The sequence below is a fragment of the Moschus berezovskii genome, chromosome 6 (genome assembly GCF_049115385.1).
Source record: "Moschus berezovskii isolate FMDL1 chromosome 6, NW_MosBer_1.0, whole genome shotgun sequence".
NCBI lineage: Eukaryota > Metazoa > Chordata > Mammalia > Artiodactyla > Moschidae > Moschus > Moschus berezovskii.
In genome coordinates this window covers 60,887,002-60,905,771 of record NC_142465.1, presented here as the reverse complement: position 1 = coordinate 60,905,771, position 18,770 = coordinate 60,887,002, and the positions used below count along the sequence as shown (strand labels likewise).

At 45.1% G+C, this 18,770-nt stretch overlaps 1 protein-coding gene across 2 annotated transcripts in view; it reads left to right on the top strand.

The window, feature by feature from the left end:
• Positions 1-11,396, top strand: part of OS9 (OS9 endoplasmic reticulum lectin) — a 31,984-nt gene extending 20,588 nt beyond the window's left edge. Inside the window, exons 6-15 of one of the 2 annotated variants that reach the window (XM_055395120.2) lie at positions 6,257-6,467; positions 6,586-6,687; positions 6,906-7,006; positions 7,206-7,257; positions 7,922-8,010; positions 8,229-8,504; positions 8,783-8,972; positions 9,878-10,042; positions 10,189-10,301; positions 10,629-11,396. In XM_055395120.2, the coding sequence (XP_055251095.2) occupies positions 6,257-6,467; positions 6,586-6,687; positions 6,906-7,006; positions 7,206-7,257; positions 7,922-8,010; positions 8,229-8,504; positions 8,783-8,972; positions 9,878-10,042; positions 10,189-10,301; positions 10,629-10,754 (1,425 nt within the window). In that variant the 3' untranslated portion in view covers positions 10,755-11,396. The remainder of the gene's footprint in view (positions 1-6,256; positions 6,468-6,585; positions 6,688-6,905; positions 7,007-7,205; positions 7,258-7,921; positions 8,011-8,228; positions 8,505-8,782; positions 8,973-9,877; positions 10,043-10,188; positions 10,302-10,628) is intronic. The other variant, XM_055395121.2, reaches the window with a different exon arrangement.
• Positions 11,397-18,770: the final 7,374 nt, after the last annotated feature.

Genomic DNA, 18,770 nt, shown 5'->3' with positions numbered 1-18,770 from the left:
CCTCAGTAGTTGCAGGACGTGGGCTCAGCTATTTTGGCTCTTGGGTTCTAGATTGTTGGGTCAGTAATTGTGGCTTAGTTGCTCCTCGGCATGTGGGATCTTCCCAGACCAGGGACTGAACTTATGTCCCCTGCATTGGCTGGTGGATTCTTAACCACGAGACCACCAGTGAAGCCCTGTTTTTCATCTTTTTGACTGTAGCCTTCCTAGTGAGTATGAAGTGGCCTCTCATTATAGTTTTGATTTGCATTTCCTTATGGTTAACAATGTGGAGCATCTTTTCATGGGCGTATTAGCAATTTGTCTTTTTTCTCTAGAGAAATGTCTATTCAGATCTTTGGCCCATTTGAAAATTGCACTGTCACTTTATTATTGAGTTGTAAAACTTCTTTATATATTCTAGATACAAGTTCCTTATCGGATATATGATTTGCAAATATTTTCTCCCATTCTGTGGATTGTCGTTTCACATTCTTGATGGTGAACAACACAAAGGCCTTTAATTTTGATGGATTCCAATTAATCTTTTTCTTCCTTTTGTTACTTGTGCTCTTGATATTGTACCTAACAAATTATTGCCTCATTTAAGGCCAAGAAGACTTAAATTTATGTTTTCTTCTAAGAGTTTTACAGTTTTACCTTTAGGTCTTCGATCCAATGGGAGTTAATTTTTATGTATGGTATGAAGTAGGAGTCAAACTTCATTGTTTTGCTTGTAGATATCCTTTTGAACCTAGCATCATTTGTTGAAAAGACAATTCCCATTGAATGATCTTGGTAACCTTATTGAAAGATGATAATAGTAAAGGTTAATTTCTGGACTCAATTCTACTTCATTGGTCTGTATACTTATGTTAGTACCACAATGTCTTGATACTGTAGCTTTGTAGCAAGCTTTGAAATCTGTAAGTACGATTTGAAATCCAATCCTGTTCTTCAAGATTGTTTTGGCTATGTGGAGTTCCTTGAATTGTCACGTGAATTTTAGGAACATAACTTCTGCAAAGAAGGCACCTGAAATTTTGATGGAGATTGCAATTAAATCTATTGCCATCTTTACAATATTAAGTCTTATAATCTGTGAACTTGGATATCGTTCCACTTAAGTCTTTAATTTCTTTCAGCAATGTTTTGTAGTTTGGGGGCTTTATGTTTTGTTTTTTTGCCTTTGAAATAATGGATGTTAAAAAATAGTTAGCTATTGTTTTTATAATATTACATTTTAAATTTATTTTTTAAATGGAAGCATCGTTGGTTAAGGGAATTCCCTGGTCTCATAGAATGAATTGGGAAGTGTTCCCTCTTCTATTTTTTGTGTTTTGGGTTTTTTTTTAATATTTATTTATTTAAAAAAATTATTTATTTTTGGCTGCACTGAGTCTTTGTTGCTGTGCATGGACTTTCTCTAGTTGCGGAGAGCAGGAGCTCCTCTCTAGTTTAGGTGCCTGGACTTTTCTTGTTGCAGAGCATGAACTCTAGAGCTCAGTCTCAGGAGTCATGGCACACGGGCTTAGTTGCCTCGCGGCATGTGGAATTTTCCCGGACCAGGAATCAAACCCATGTCCCCTGCATTGGCAGGCAGATTCTTAACCACTGGACCACCAGGGAAGGCATGATTTATCTGTTTGTCTGTCTATGCCAGGCATGCAGGATCTTCTAGTTGCAGCATGCAGGATGTTTAGTTGTGGCAAGCGGACTCTTACTTGCGGCATGTGGGGTCTATTTCCTTGACCAGGGATCAAGCCTGTGCCCCCTGCATTGGAAGTACAAGTCACTGGACCACCAGGGAAGCCCCTCCTCTTCTACTCTTTGAAGAGTTTGAGACCAGCTGGAATTTTTATGTTTTAAATGTTTGGTAAAATTCATCAGTAGACCCATTTGACCCAAGCTTCCCTGTGTGGGTAGTTGTTTTTAATTACCAACTTAACCTTTTTAATTGTTACTAAAGAAGATTTTTTCTTCTTTAGTCAGTTTTAGTATTTTGTGTCCTTCTGGAAATTTGTCCATTTCATCTGAGTATCTGATTTGTTGGCATATAGGTGACCATAGTATTCCTTTACAATCCTTTTTACATCTGTAAGGTTGGTAGTAATGTTCCTTCTTTCATTTTCAATTGTACCAACTTGAGTCTTCTCTTTTTTCCTTAATCAGTCTAACTAAAATTTTGTCACTTTTATTGGTCTTTTCAAAAATCAACTTTTAGTTTATTTTCTCTATTATTTTTCTCTTCTCTATTTCATTCATTTCTGTTCTAATCTGTATTATTTCTTTCCCTCTGCTTGCTTTGGGTTTTGTTTGCTTTTCCTTTTCTAGTTTCAAAGTAGAAGTTCAGGTTATGGATTTGATCTGTTTCTTCTTTTTTATACTTTACAGGTAAAAATTTTCTTCTAAGCACTGCTTTAGCTGCATCCATAAGTTTTGATATATTATGTCTTCATTGTGTTTTCATTCATCTCAGTATTTTCTAATTGTTATTTCTTTGAGCCATTGGTTACTTAGGAGTGTATTAATTTCTACACATTTATGAATTCCCAAGATTTCTTTGTTATTAATTTCTAATATCATTACACTATGGTTAGAGAACATACTTCGTCCCTGTTTTTTAAAAAAATGTATTTTATTGAAATATAATTGATTTACAGTGTATTAATTTCTGCTATACAGCAAAGTGATTCAGTTATACATGTATATACATTCTTTTTCATAATTATTTTCCATTATGGTTTATCACAGGATATTGAATATAGTTCCCTGTGCTATACAGTAGGACCTTGTTTATCCATTCTATATATAATAGTTTGCATCTGCTTGGGATTCCCTGGTGGCTCAGACAGTAAAGAATCCGCCTGAAATGTGGGAAACCTGGGTTCGATCCCTGCGTTGGGAAGATCCCCTGGAGAGGCAAATGGCTACCCACTCCAGTATTCTGGCTGGAGAATTCCATTGGCAGAGGAGCCTGCCAGGCTGTAGTCCATGGGGTCACAAAGAGTCAGACACGACTGATCGACTTTCACTTTCACATCTGCTAACCTCAAACTTCCAATTCTTCTCTTCTCCACCTCCCCTCCCCCTTGGCAATCACAAGTCTGTTCTCTATGTCTGTGAGTAGATTTCTGTTTCATAGATAAGTTCATTTGCATCATATTTTAGATTCAAGAATTGATCCTTTTGAACTGTGGTGCTGGAGAAGACTCTTGAGAGTCCCTTGGACTGCAAGGAGATCCAACCAGTCCATTCTAAAGGAGATCAATCCTGGGTGTTCATTGGAAGGACTGATGCTAAAGCTGAAACTCCAATACTTTGGCCACCTCATGCGACGAGTTGACTCACTGGAAAAGACTCTGATGCTGGGAGGGATTGGGGGTGGGAGGAGACAGGGACGACAGAGAATGAGATGGCTGGATGGCATCACCGACTCGATGGACATGAGTTTGAGTGAACTCCGGGAGTTGGTGATGGACAGGGAGGCCTGGCGTGCTGTGATTCATGGGGTCGCAGAGTCGGACACGACTGAGCGACTGAACTGAACTGAAGTGATATAATAAGGTATTTGTCTTTCTGAATTACTTCACTTAGTATGATAATCTCTAGAGGTCCATCCATGTTGCTGCAAATGCCATATTTTATTCTTTTTCACAGCTGAGTAGTATTCCAATGTACATATGTACCACATCTTTATCCATTTATCTGTCAGTGGACATTTAGGTTGTTTCCATGTTTTGGTTTTTGTAAATAGTGTTGCTCTGAACATAGGGGGTGCATGTATCTTTTTTAATTATAGGAGAACATACTTTATATGATTTAAATTTTTAGCTCTTTGAATTTATCATAATGACTACTTTAAAATGTTTCTCTCTGAAATCTAACATTTGTGTCCTCTCACAGGCATTTTGCTGTTGCCTGCTTATTTCCTGTGTATGGGTCACACTTTGTTTCTTTGCATATCTCACAATTTTTTGTTGAAAAGTGAACAAAAATATATTAAAATATACCTAAAATATATTTTAGGTAATATATTGGAGCAAGTCTGGATACTGATTCTTGGCCTCCACCATGAGACTTGTTTTGGTCATTTGCTTGTTTCTTTTGTGACTTGGCTGAACTATTTTAATGAGGCCTACTCCTCTTGTAGTATGAAGCCACTGATGTCACTCCTCTGAGGGCACAGTCATGGGCATGCACACAGCCACAGTGGATGATGGTGTGTCAGCAGGGCTCCCTTTGACTGTCTCTCTTGCTGATGTGTTAATCTGTCTGCCTCTGCTGGTATCATACCCAGCTGTTCATACTCATTAATTGCTAGCCAATTGCTCTGTAGTTTTTGACATGTGGGGCATAAGTTGCTCCATAATCTGATCCAGTTAAATTTGGGCTTTTGTACCAGAGTTGTTTTTGATGATACCAGGCTCTTCTTTAGTGCTTACCACCAATTTTTTTCATTTTTTGGAAAGTGCCCTTAGGCTTAAACTTCCTCATACTGTTTCACAAGAAGTCAGTTCATTTGGAGAGAGCTTTGGAGCTTTCTGTTCTAATGGATTGCCTCTCCCCCTGGCAGAATCTCTAAGCCCCTGCTCTGGAACTGATGTCAGAGACACTGACCCAGTTCTGTCAGAGTGACACTCCTGTTTCATGAGCAGAGACCTGGGCAGGGGTGATAGCCTCTGGTCCTCTAAGTTTTCATCTCTGTTGTGAAACCTCTGCCCTTTTAGTGATCTGTGGTGAGGGGGATCAAGGCCCAGTATTCCTATCCTTTTCCATCTGAGGTGCAGCCACTGTCCTATGAGTGGGGCTGAGCGGAGGAAGGAAGTCCTCAGTCTCTTGACCATATTCAGCAGGAATTTATTCTCTGAAACTTGTAACTAGAGAGGATTGAGGAATGTTGGTGGCCTGTCCCTCTGGTGACATACCATATCCCTTGACTGGATGCTGAGGGGATGGAAGCCCCATTTTTTGGACCTTACTCACCTGGAGTGGAGCATCTGTCTGAGCTGTGAAGTCAGGGCTGGGGGAAAAGAAGGAGGGTCATGGCCCAAGTACTATAAACTTTCACTATTCAAGGTTTAGTGGATTTTCCTGAATAGATGTTTCTTAATTTGTTGTATGTCCTTAGGAAAATTTCCAGAGGTTTTAAATGCCTGAGTTAAAAAAAATAAAGTGTTCACCAGTTATGGAATTTCACTAGGGAGTGGATCTGCAGAGTTCCTTGGGCTGCCACTCAGAAGTGGGACCTCTCTTCTACTTGTAACAGTTACTTTAGAAATTACAGAGTGTGTGTGTGCATGCACTCAGTCATGTCCAACTCTTTGCAACTCCATGGAGCCCTGCCAGACTCCTCTGTCCATGAAATTTCCCAGGCAAGCATACTGGGTTGCCATTTCTTCTTCCAGGGGATCTTCCTGACCCAAGGATTGAACCCACCTCTGTTGCATTGGCAGGTGGATTCTTTACTGCTGAGCCACCAGGGAAGCCGCAGAAATTACAATGGTGAATCCTAACTTATCAAAGGCTAACATTAATTGATATCTTTACTCTCTTTCTAATTAATACAAAGACCTTAGAACTGTTTGAAGTTTTTTTAAATCATACACAAAATGCACACATACACAGAATATACATATTTCAAATACATATAAAAATATATATCAAATATGTATAAGTATGTACATACTGTATTTACATAAAGCAAGAACATGAAACAGAAATCAGCTGGTTACCTACAGTTAAGTTGCCCAAGTTCAATTCGTATTTTTACCACTTACCAGCTGGTCAGCCTGAACAAGTCCCTCAACTATATCACACGCCAGTATTTTGAGCCACAGAGTTGAGATACTATTACTTCCCTCACTGGGTTGTCATGATAATTAAATGAGCTAATGCATGTAAATGGCTCCCCTGGTGGCTCAGTGGTAAAGAATCCACCTGCCAATGCAGGAGATGGGGGTTCCATCACTGGATCAGAAAGATGCCCTGGAGAAGGAAATGGCAACCCACTCCAGTATTCTTGCCTGGGAAATCCCATGGAAGGAGGAGCCTGTCAGGCTACAGGGTTGCATAAAAAGTCAGTTACATAGGGTTGCAAAAAAGTCAGATACAACATAGCAACTGAACACTAACGATGCATATATAGCACCCTATACACAATGCCCAGAGCACAGCGCCTGACTGGCTGCAAGTCCCTAATAGCAGACAGCTGTTTTAAGAAATAACGGTAATGGCTGGTGGTGATTACTATTTATTCATCCTCCTGTCCTGGCAGTTCCTCTGTGATGAGGGTGCTGGTATCTCTGGGGACTACATTGATCGAGTAGATGAGCCCTTGTCCTGTTCTTACGTGCTGACCATTCGAACTCCTCGGCTCTGCCCTCACCCACTCCTTCGGCCCCCACCCAGTGCTGCTCCCCAGGCCATTCTCTGCCACCCCGCCCTGCAGCCTGAGGAGTACATGGCCTACATTCAGAGGCAAGCTGGTGAGTAATTAAAAGAGGACAGGGAGGAAGGAGACACAAAGGGAGGGACAGGCAGAAGATCCAGTATCAAAGAGCTGAGAATGTATCCCCGTCCTGCTGACATGCTGTCTTCCGGTAGACTCAAAGCAGTACGGAGACAGGGCCGTAGAGGGGCAGCAAGACCCGAACCCTCCGGTGTGGAGCGAGACCAAGCCTGGGGTGGTGCCACCAAAGAAAGCAGGTAGGTCCTTGAGTCACCTGTTCCATGACACGTCTCCACTTCTTCCTTTCTTCAGTGTTACTGTCCTGTGCACCCAGGGATGTGTTGTCCTCAACAGCCCAACAGCCCTGACTTTTGGGGTGGGAGAATGAGTACTACAGGCCCTAACACCTTACAATAGAAGAGGGAAACATATCCCATCTCTCCTTTCAGGTTCCTCCTTGTTTTCTGTATTGTAGGTGCAAGTCCAGCCAAGGAGAACAGTAAGGAATCAGATTTCTGGAAGATGCTTCACGAGCCAGAGGAACAGCCCCCAGAAAGGGAGGAGACACAGGCCGAGGTGAGAGCCAGCTTCCTAGCCACTTCTCTGAGGAGGCTGAACATGGGCTTTGGGTCGGAGGGCCACTCAAGCTGAGGTTCATTATGAGATGACCTCTTTTTAACTAGGGATGCAAGGACATACCCAGAGGCAGTGCCTTAAGAGTGTGGTTGGCATGCAGAAGCCTGCGTACTTGACTCTGCCCTTTTCTCCCCATCAGGAGCAGGAACCAAGCCTTGAAGCCACAGACCCACCGCCAACCTCCCCCGATGGTGAGTGAACTCCCCACGTCTCCTATACTGCTTGCATGTGTTTTCAAGTTGGCAAGCATGGCGTGGGGATAGACCTAGACACTCAGAGGGAGGCTGGGCAGCCAGGCCAGCAGCAGATTCCTTTTTAGAGACAGCAGTGCTTCTCTAGGGGTAGCAGAACACAGTGGTTCCACTGCTTGCCTGACTTTATAGTCCTGGATAATTTCACTTAAGCTCAATTTCCTCACCCATAACATGTGGGCAATAACCCCTACCTTAGAGAGCTGTTACAGGATTAAATGAGAATGAATATAATTTACAGTAAAGTCCCTGGAACTGAGTAGACAAAAAAGGGTTTATATTTGTGGGGAGAACAGGATTCAGGGAGGAGGAGCCCTTGGCCCCAGAATCTCTTCTGTTGACCTAAAAGCCAGGTTGATTGCCAGGAAGGCCTCAGTGGCACGTGAAAGAGCAGGAGACTCGGCAGCCTGTTAGCATCCTTCTCTCTCTCACCTGTGAGGCCCCCTAAGTGCTCTTTGGAGGGATGTGTTGGCCGCTGTCTCTCAGAGCAGACAGGTAGTTCCTGGAGCCAGGGAACATGTCCTTCCTTGGCTTCCTCAACTTCCTCTTCTTAGGAAGTTAAAGTAGAATTAATTTATGATCTATTCCTATTCCTTCATCTCAGATTTTCAGAACAATGTACAGGTCAAAGTCATTCGGAGTCCCGCAGACTTGATTCGATTGATAGAGGAGCTGAAGGGTGGAACAAGAAAGGTATGAGCCCTGCTCCCAGGAAGGATGGAACCTTTCTCCCTGCTAGGGGCACTTGGAACACCACCCCTGAACTGGGCCCAAAGAGCTGCCTCAACTTCCTTTACTCTTCATGAGTCCCCAGCTAAACCATATCCCTGCTGTCTGCGCCCCCACTGTTTGTCTCTATGGAAACCCCAACCATCTGCCATCTCTCTTTCTCCTGATCCTCACCCATCCAGGGGAAGCCAAACGCAGGCCAGGAGCAGCCTGGAGACAGTGCTACAGAAGTCCCTTCCAGGGAACCAGAGGTGAAGGAAAAGGGCGACCCAGAACAGCAGAACGAGGTGGAAGAAGAGGAGGATGATGAGGATGAAGAGGAAGATGAGGATGAACGGCAGTTGCTGGGAGAATTTGAGAAGGAACTGGAAGGTATACTGCTCCCATCAGACCGAGAGCGGCTCCGGGCGGAGGTGAAGGCTGGCATGGAGCGGGAGCTGGAGAACATCATCCAGGAGGTGAGCTCTGCTCTCCAGCCTGCAGCTTCCAGCTTCCTCTGCAGCCTGCGCCGGTAGGCGGGACCGGTCGAGGGGCGGGGAGAGAACCCGGGCCATGCCTTGCCTGACTGGAGTATTCAGCCAGGAGCCCTGAACTGCTAGTTGCTTAATTAAAACTGGGACGGTGGGGAAGGGGATTGGTGAGAAGGATGAGACTTAGTCATTACTCCCTTGTAGAGCTTGGACAGCCCCTCACTCCCCAGATCCCTAACTTTCCACCCCCACCTTGGGCCTCCCAGACAGAGAAAGAGCTAGACCCAGACGGGCTGAAGAAGGAGTCAGAGCGTGATCGGGCTATGCTGGCCCTGACATCCACTCTCAACAAACTCATCAAAAGGCTGGAGGAAAAACAGAGCCCAGAGCTGATGAAGAAGCACCGAAAAAGGAGGGTTGTCCCCAAAAAGCCTCCCCCACCCCCTCAACCAACAGGTGAGGGCTGTCAGACAGGAACAAACGGCCAGGTCTGTCACCTTTATCCCTTCTGAGAATGCTCACCCTCCCGCTCTTTCTGGAACACCATTCTCGTGCTTCCCAACACCTCTAGCCCTTCGCTTGGTCACTTCTAGTGATCCATTTGAGAAGCAGCTTTCAGAGCCTGTGTGGCTCGCTGGCATGGCTGTTTCCTGGCTTGCTTCTATACATCCAGTGCCCAGCAGTTTGCCAGCACCTTGTGATTGATGAGTAGATATTAACTGAGTGCCGTGAGTGTGTGGGCCAGAGACCACGCACCTGTGACAGATGCTCCTGTCACCTGGGACTGCATAGGGAGCGCCCTCAGCTGGCAGAGAGGGGTGGGCAGCCCTGCTGCTCATAGGCCAGCTGCCAGGGCAGACGCACTCCCTTCCTTTTGCGTCCCCTCTGTCTGCCCCACGGGTCCTGGGGTGCGGAGACCAGGCATTCCAGGCCTAATGTCCTACCTTCAGTCCTTCCATCCTACTCCCTCTGTTATAAACACTGAAATGTCTTTCAAGTCCCAACATTGTAGGGTGCCAAACCAAAGTTTTCCAAACTCCTCCTGAAAACAAACTTCTCTGCAGGCCCCAACTTCTCTGATTTCTGCTTCGGAAAATAGTTGTTTTCCTGTAGGTGATGGACAGAATTATTGGGTCCAGAGGGAAGAAAGGAAACTGCAGTCGGTGAAGGGAGCTTTATAGGTTGGAATGGGGTGGGGGGTGATGGGTCCTAATTAATTCTGAACCCTGACTCACATACCTGTTTGAGAGGGAATAACTTGCCAAAACCAACTGATGGCTTAGGGAGAGGCAAGCACCCCAGCCCCTAACCCTGGAGTCACGGCTCTGCTTTGTGTCTCCCTGTGTGTCTCCCCCTCTAAGAGGAGGATTCTGAGCACAGAGTCCGGGTCCGGGTCACCAAGCTCCGTCACGGAGGCCCCAATCAGGATCTGACTGTCCTCGAGATGAAACGGGAAAACCCACAGCTGAAACAAATCGAGGGGCTGGTGAAAGACCTGCTGGAGAGGGAGGGACTCACAGCCGAAGGTGGGCCCTGGGGGGCGGGCTGGATTCAGAGCTGTTGGAAGGGCTTGCTGCCGGAAGTGGAGGGGCTGGGGACCCAGGGGGCAGAAGACCTGCACTGGAGCTGCCACCTGGCCTCTCCTCTCACTGCCCATTCCACTCCTTTCCAGGGAAAATTGAGATCAAAATTGTCCGACCAGGGACAGAAGGGACTGAGGAGGATGCACGTTGGCTGACTGATGAGGACACGAAAAACCTCAAGGAGATTTTCTTCAATATCTTGGTGAGAGGCAACCCCCCTCCCTGAGTCCTGGACTTCCCACCTTCCCTGTCCCCCAGCAGGCTGAGGGGTTGAGGGTGAGGTTTAGAGCCCAATAGGCATGCCCCAGCCTCGCCTCTATCTGAGCCTCAGTTTCCTCATCTATAAGACGAGGCTATCAGTTCTGGGTGTTGAGCCCTCAGCAAGAGCCTTACAAGTCACCCGTGTGAGTGCTGGCTCCTGCCCCTCCCACCAACAACTGCCCGCCTGCCTCCCTACCCCCATCCTCCAGTGTCTGATACAGACTCTGCTCATCCCACCTCCCCACCCCACTGTGTGGCCTTCCCCCAGGTGCAAGGAGCTGAAGAGGCGCAGAAAGAGCGGCAGCGGCAGAAAGACCTGGAGAGCAATTACCGCCGGGTGTGGGGCTCCCCAGGTGGGGAGGGCACTGGGGACCTGGATGAATTTGACTTCTGAGACCACCACCATCAGCTCGCCAAAGAGTCCAGAGTCTTCCTAGACTGGCCCTGCCTCTGTCCCCCACAACCCCCAGGGCCCTGAAGGCAAAACAGCAGAGAGCTGAGCTGTGAGCTGCGGACCCCGAGGCCCTCCTGGGGTGTGGAGGGGCTATGGGGCAGGTGCTGCTGCTGCTGCTGAGACCCGGAGACCTCCCAGGCCTATGTGGTCTGCTGTCCCTGGTCCTCCCCACACCTTCTTCCTTCCCTCCTGGCTTCCCCAGCTGTCCTCCCCCAGCTTGTGGGTTCCTTTCCCCTCCCTAACGAGCATTTTGAGACCTTTTGAGTAGAGCAGGGAGAGCGAGAAGAGTGGGGCCGGTCAGCAGGCCCTAAAAGGTAGGCCCCCCACCCCTGCCCCACTCCTGTTGAGAGTCACCTCCCTGCTTACCCCAGATCAGCTTGAGATGTCCTGCCCCTTTCCCTTTCCACACTGTTACCTACAAATCTGTGCTTCTGAGTGGAAGCACCTTCTCTCTGTTGCTGAGAAAATGGGAAGAAAGTTGCCCACCACCTCTGACACAATCCCATGAAAAGGGTAGGCTACAGACCCACCTACCATGTTCTAGAACAATCAGGTTTCTAAATAAAGAACTGGACCATCAAACCATCAATCTTTTTTTCTTTGGGGGTGGGGGGCTCAGTAGAGGAGACTTGGTGTTCTCCTAGGATGGAGGGCATGCTCCCTGATCCCTTTCTGTGCTTCACAGGGCAGTGGCAGTGGATCTGGGGTATACAGAAGAGACCAGGACAGTGAAGCAAAGCCTGCTGGTCTGGCCAGGGCTGAAGCAATTGCAGTGCGAGTCTCCCTCCTTTTCCTCATCTGTCCATTTCTGTTCCTTCTCCCCCTTTATATCCCCAAAGCCACAGGGTACACACAGAGTTAGCCCACCACGGGGATCCTCCTGCTCACTCTTCCTACAGTGTGCTGCAGACTCCATCCCCATACCTGCCAGCCGTACCACTTCATTTCCCCGAAAAGACCCCTAGCTTTGGTCATGCCCAGAGAAAGGGCTGTCACTCACACAGGCCAGCTCCATACTATGCCAGTGGTTGGTGGCCTGGTTAGGTGTCTCCATCTCTTCCTCGCTGCTGCTGCTGCTGCTGCTGCTGCTAAGTCACTTCAGTCGTGTCCGACTCTGTGTGACCCCATAGACGGCAGCCCACCAGGCTCCCCCGTCCCTGGGGATTCTCCAGGCAAGAACACTGGAGTGGGTTGCCATTTCCTTCTCCAATGTGTGAAAGTGAAAAGTGAAAGTGAAGTCGCTCAGTCATGTCTGACTCGTAGTGACCCCATGGACTGCAGCCTACCAGGCTTCTCCGTCCATGGGATTTTCCAGGCAAGAGTACTGGAGTGGCTTGCCATTGCCTTCTCTGCTCTTCCTCACTACCAAGTGCAAATCTGGGTCCCCCACTTCCCCTACTTTCTTTCTCTGTCTGCATCTCTCAGGTGTGCAGCATTTCTGCTGACAACTTCACTGACTCAGGAGATAAGAAATAAAGGGTGTGAAACTCCCATGTCTCCAAAAGTGGACAAAAAGATACAGTTGTGGAAGGAAGCTGTATGAGGCTGACCCTCCTCTTGCTGAAAGTGGTCTTATACTTGCTGAGCAAGTTATGCTTAAATTGTTTTATTTAAAATTACAAATGAGTAGGCTTCTAAAACCCTGCAACCCCAGATCCACTTGTGCATCTTAAGGAGAAGGATCTAAGTAAGACACTACCACAAGTGCAGCTACAGGCAGAATGGTGGATTCAAATCCTCACCCCTCCACTTAGTAGGGCCTTGAACAAGCTGTTTAATTTTTGCAGTGCTGTTTCCTCCTGGGTAAACTGTGGACAACTATACTGGCCTTGGATGGTTGTGAGGACTGAATGAGACTGTGTGTGTGTGTGGTGCTCTTAGCACAGTACCTGGCCCATAGGAAGTACTCAATAACATAATAAACCAGCTGCTGAGTTCTGAAGAGACTGGAGGGTACTCGCAGACAAGAGTCATAGAAGGAATACCATCAGAAGCTGATCAGAAGCTATAGCAGAATTTTGTAGAATGGGAGCATGGGGACAGGCTGGGGCAGGAGGCTTATCTTTGATTTGACAAGCATAAAGTCTTAACATCAGAAAAAACAGTGCATATAAGTGCACATGGAATATTCTCTAGGATAGACCATATACTAGGACACAAAACAAGCCTCAAAACCATTTAATTGGATAGAAATTATTTCAAGTATCTTTTTTGATTATAAAAGCATGAAATTAGAAATCAACCACAAAAAAGAGAAACAACAACAAAAAAACACAATTACACAGAGATTAAACAATGTGGTACTAAAAAAAAACAACGGGTCAATGATGAGATCAAAGAGAAAATTTAAAAACACCTTGAGACAAATGACAAAACATAACCATACAAAATCTATGAGATGCATTAAAAGCAGTCTTTAGAAGGAAGTTCATAACCATACAGACATTCCTCAGAAAACAAGGAAAATCTCAAATGACCTGGAGAAAGAAAAAGAACAACCTAAAACAAGCAGAAGGAAGAAAATAAAGATCAGAGAGTAAATAAAATAGAGATTAAAAAAAAAAATAGAAAAAGTCAATGAAACCAAGAGCTGAGTCTTTGAAAGGATAAAATCAGCAAACCTTTGGCCAGGCTCACCAAAAAGAAAAGAGAAAGAACCCAAATCAAATAAATGAAAGAGGAGAAATAAGCAATACTGTAGAAATTTTCAAAATGTAAAAAATACTATAAACAAGTGCCCCAAACTGGACAACCTAGATGAAATGGACAAGTTTCTAGAAATATATCCCACGAAAACTGAATCAAAAAGAGTTAATTTGAATAACCCAATCATTAGAAGTGAAATAGAATTTGTAATTTAAAGACAACAATAAAATACAACTCCCTGCAAACAAAAGCCCAGGACCAGATGGCTTCACTGGGGAATTCTATCAAACTTATAAAAGAAGAAATGATACTGATCGTTCTCAAACTCTTCCAAAAGACTGAAGAGTCATTTGGAAGTCATTCTATGAAGCCTCCATCATTCTGATACCAAAACCAGACAAAAACACTACAAAAAAAGAAAGTTACAGGCCAATATCTTTGAGGAATATAGACACAGAAATTCTCAACAAAATATTAACAAGCTGAATCCAACAAAGATCATGTACCACAGTCAAGCTGGATTCATCCTTAGGACAAGGATAGTCCTTGGGACAAGGATACAAAGATCAATGTGATATACCACATCAACAAAAGAAAAGACAAAAACCACATGATCATCTCAATAGATGAAAAAAAGCATCTAATAAAATTCAACATCTATGATTTTAAAGAAAACTCTTACCACAGTGGGTACAGAAGGAACATATTTCAGCATAATAAAAGCCATATTTATGACAAACCCACAGATTATACAATACTCAGTGGTGAAAAGTAGAAAGCCTCCCTGCTAAAATCTGGAAGAAGACAAGGATGCCCACTCTCACCATAGTATTGGAAGTCCTAGCCATAGCAATCAGACAAGGAAAGAAATAAAATGTATCCAGATTGAAAGGAAAGAGGTAAAACTGTCATTTATGCAGATGACATTATACTAGGTCAAAAAATTCTAAAGACACTACACAAAAACTACTAGAACTATAAATTCAGCAAGATACAGGATACAAGATGAGCATACAGAAATCTGTTGCATTTCTTTACATTAACAATGAAATGTCAGAAAGGGAAAGTAAAAAAAATCCCTTTTAAAAGAACATTATTAAAAAACAAACAACTTAGGAATAAACCTGACCAAGGTGAAAGACTTACGTGATGAGAACAATAAAATATTGATAAAGGAAATTAAAGATTCAAAGAAATGGAAATATAGCCTAAGCTCTTGGATTGGAAGAATTAATATTATTAAAATGGCCACACTACCAAAGCAATCTACGGATTTAATGGAATTCCTATCAAAACACCCATGACAGTTTTCACAGACCTGGAACAAATAACCCTAAAATGTATATAGAACCATAAAAGATCCAGAATTCCCAAAACAATACTGAGGAAAAAGAACAAAGGTAGAGACATAACCCTACCAGACCTCAGACCATACTACAAAGCTACAGTAATCAAAACAGCATGGTTTTGGCAAAACTAGAAAAATGAACATAAAAAACAGACATATGGATTAAAGTAACAGAATAGAGAGCCCAGAAACAAGCCCATACACCTACGGCCAATTAATCTTTCACAAAGGAGGCAAGAATATTCAATGAAAAAAAAGGCAGTCTTTTCAGCAAGTGGTGCTGGGAAAGTTGGACAGCTGAATATATATCAATGCAGTTAGAACATTCCCTTATACTAGACACAAAAATAAATTCAAAATGGCTTAAAGACTTAAATATAAGATATGACACCATAAAATTACTAGAAAAGAACATATGCAAAACATTTTATGACATAAATCATATTGTTTTCATAGGTTAGTCTCCCAAGGCAATAGGAATAAAAGCAAAAATATGCAAATGGGACCTAATCAAATATAAGCTTTTACACAGCAAAGGAAACCATAAATGAAATGAAAGGACAACCTATGGACTGGGAGAACATATTCGCAAATGATGCAACTGACCAGGGCTTAATTTCCAAAATATACAAACAGCTCATACTACTCAATAACAACAATAGAAACCAACTGAATTAAAAAAAATGGGTAGAAGACTTAAACATTTCTCCAAAGGAGACACAAATGATCAATAGGCACATGCAAAGATGCTCAACATTGCTAATTATTAGAGAAATGCAAATCAAAACTATGATAAGGCATCACCTCACACTGGTAAGAAAGACCTTCATTAAAAATGTGTACAAATAATAAATGCTGGACGGGGTGTGGAGAAAAGGGAACTCTACTACAGTGTTGGTGGGAATGTATATTGGTGTAACAAGTATGAAAAACAGTATGGAGGTTCCTTAAAAAAAACAGAGTTGCCATGTGATCCAGCAATCCCATTCCTGGGTATATATCCAGAGAAAACTAATTCCAAGAGATACATGTAGCTCAATATTCATTGCAGCATTATTTATAATAGCCAAGACATGGAAGCAACCTAAATGTCCACTGACAGATAAACAGATAAATAAGATGTGGCATACACACACACACACACACACACACACAGAGGAATACTACTTAGCCATAAAAAAGGAATGAAATAGTGCGATTTGTAGCAACATGGACAGACCTAGAAATTATACTATGTAAGTCAGAAAGATAAATATCATATGATATCACCTATATGTGGAGTCTAAGATATGATACAAATGAACTTATTTATAAAACAGACTCATAGATACTGAAAACAAACTTATAGTTACCAAAGGGGAAAGTGGGTGGCGGAGGGATCAATTAGGAGTGTGGGATTAGCAGACACAAACTGGTATATATAAAATAAACAACAATGTCCTACTGTATAGCACATGGAACAAACTATATTAAATATCCTGTAATAAGTCATAATGGAAAAGAATACCAAAAAAATATGTATATATGTATGTGTGTACATATACACATATATATGTATATATAACTGAATCACTTTGCTGTTCACCAGAAACTAACACAACATTGTAAATCAACTATATAATTCAATAGAAAATAAAAATAAATAAAAAAGAAAATAGAGTTCTAGAGACTTTGCTAGATTTAATCATTTTGTACTTTCAATAATAAATTCCATTTTACTTTCCTTTGGCTTCTGGTAAAACTCCCAGCTGTGCTAAGGCAAACAAGAGGAGGGGAGCAGGATGTGTGGCAGATGGTAACTAGAAGAGGGGATAGCAGATGGCAGCAGGAATCCAGGTGAGGACACCAAGGGGAACTGGGAAGTTGGCATGGATGTTAGGGGCAGCAGCTCCCCTCCAGCCCACAGAGAATCCACTTCTAGAGTCCTATTCTGCCAGTCTGGAGGACCACCTTTTACATTTCCCACAGGCCAAGATGCAGCCCATGACAAAAAGCAGCCAGCGGAGTCCTTAGTGTGGGGATCTGATGTGGGATTGTTGACACCCTGACTACCTTTCACTGCTAGGAACTGAAAGGAACATCCCACCCGCCTCTGGTTCCCTGTGGTCATTCATTCTCCTCAGGGTCCTTGTTTCCTTCCCACAGTCTCTCACATTCAAGCTTCTGAGGAAGGGAGTGAGCTTTTGCTACCAAAAAAGAAAGTGAGGATGGAGTCGGGGCATCCAGGGGCTCTGATGAAGGGGGGCATGGTGGCTGGGTCTCCCAGTTGAGTCTTCTTTGCTACTTGCCTCTCTTCCTCTTGCTTTGCCTTCCCAGGCCACACACTCTACAACCCTGACTCCACCTTCTCCTGGGTCAGGCTTCTGTGCTAGGAGGTCACTCAGCCTAGGACCCTGCAGAAGCAGGGCCTCCCATGTGAGTGGGATCTGGGCTTCTTCAGTAGCTGAGTGTCCCTTGTGGGGCTGAGTGTGCCTGGGGGACCAGAACCAACTCCACTGGAAGACAATGGGCCATAGACCGGTTTATCAAAGTGGCTGACAACATGTGTGTGGCTGTACCCAGGCTGCTGGTCCAACAGCACCCCCATCTGGCCCCTCTACCAGGTCGAATACTTTCAGCGGCAGACAAGGAACAGCAGGACTGGCTACATGCAGAACCACAAGATGCTGCAGCTCCTGGAGTGGTGCTGGCCTCAGGCTGCCATGTCCTTGCAGTCTTGTTCATTTCATGGGGGTGGGCAGATGTCTGCCTCAGCGGAGCTGGAGTTTGTGACACCAGTGACATCTGTGGTTGGGAGATCTCCCAGCTCTTCCCTCCCTGCCAGGAGACAGACTCTACTATAAAGCTCTACTTCCGGTCCCAGGTGCTCAAAGTGAGTAGTCTGGCCTGGGGTGGTCCTCCAGGGGCTGATGCTGGAGCCCTGACCAGGTGCCCTCTGAGCAGATATTGTTCAGATTACAAATAAACAGATGCCACCAAGATAACCTATCCAAAATCACTTAACTAATAAGCGGAGGTACTGGTGTCAAAACCAGATTTGACTCCAAAGTTCTTGCTCTTAACCAAAGCGACCCTATCTTCTCATTCCTCCAAGCAGCCCCCTCCCGTCTTCTTCTCTAAACTTCACACCCCAACTCCCGCCTGGAACAGGAGTCATCTTGGGAGTTAGTGACTTCTCTACTCCCTGGGTCCCCACTGCTGCTCTGACTTGCCTGTCTCCTTCCACTCCAGGAACTGTTGCACATGATGGAGTACCTGACCTACCACTTCACGCCCCTGGATACTGCACTGCCACCAGCCCCAGCAGGAGGCACCCTCCCGAGCCCTCTCCCACCTCCAGTTCCCCAGGCTGACCAAGGCCATTCCCTGACCCAGCTTTTCAAGAACAGACCAGCAGCTCACCCCCTAGACAAAATCACTTCCTCTTTAATTGCTGTTGATGAAGATTCACACCACTTGCCTTGGAGGAGATGAGGGGGTAGTATCCCCTGCTGCCCCCGCCCCAATTACCTGGTCCTCTGCAAAATATTTTAGCCAGGAAAAAAAAAAAAAGACCGGAAACCACTGACACAGACGGCCCAAAGGCTGGGTTGATTGAGGGAGGCGGGGCTGGGCCAGGTAAATTCACCCCACCACCCCCTTTCTAGGGATGGGACAGGGGTTCTGGAAACCCTCCCAACCGCCTCACACCATCTTAACCCTGGCTGGGAGGGATCATGGGGTTGAGGGATGGGTCTGGAGCTGCTCCAGTGGGAGGGAGGGGCTGGACAGGAAGAATAGTGGGGGAGGGGACCCATTGTAGGGGTGCCCCCTACCCCAGATCACCACGGGCGCTGCACAGTCACAGGGACGCAGTCACGGTCACAGACACTCACAACCCGAGAGCACCCCCACCCCACCCCACCCTCTGCCCACCCTTGGCTTCCCCTACCCTGAAACGCCCTCCCCAAGCCCTGCCCGCC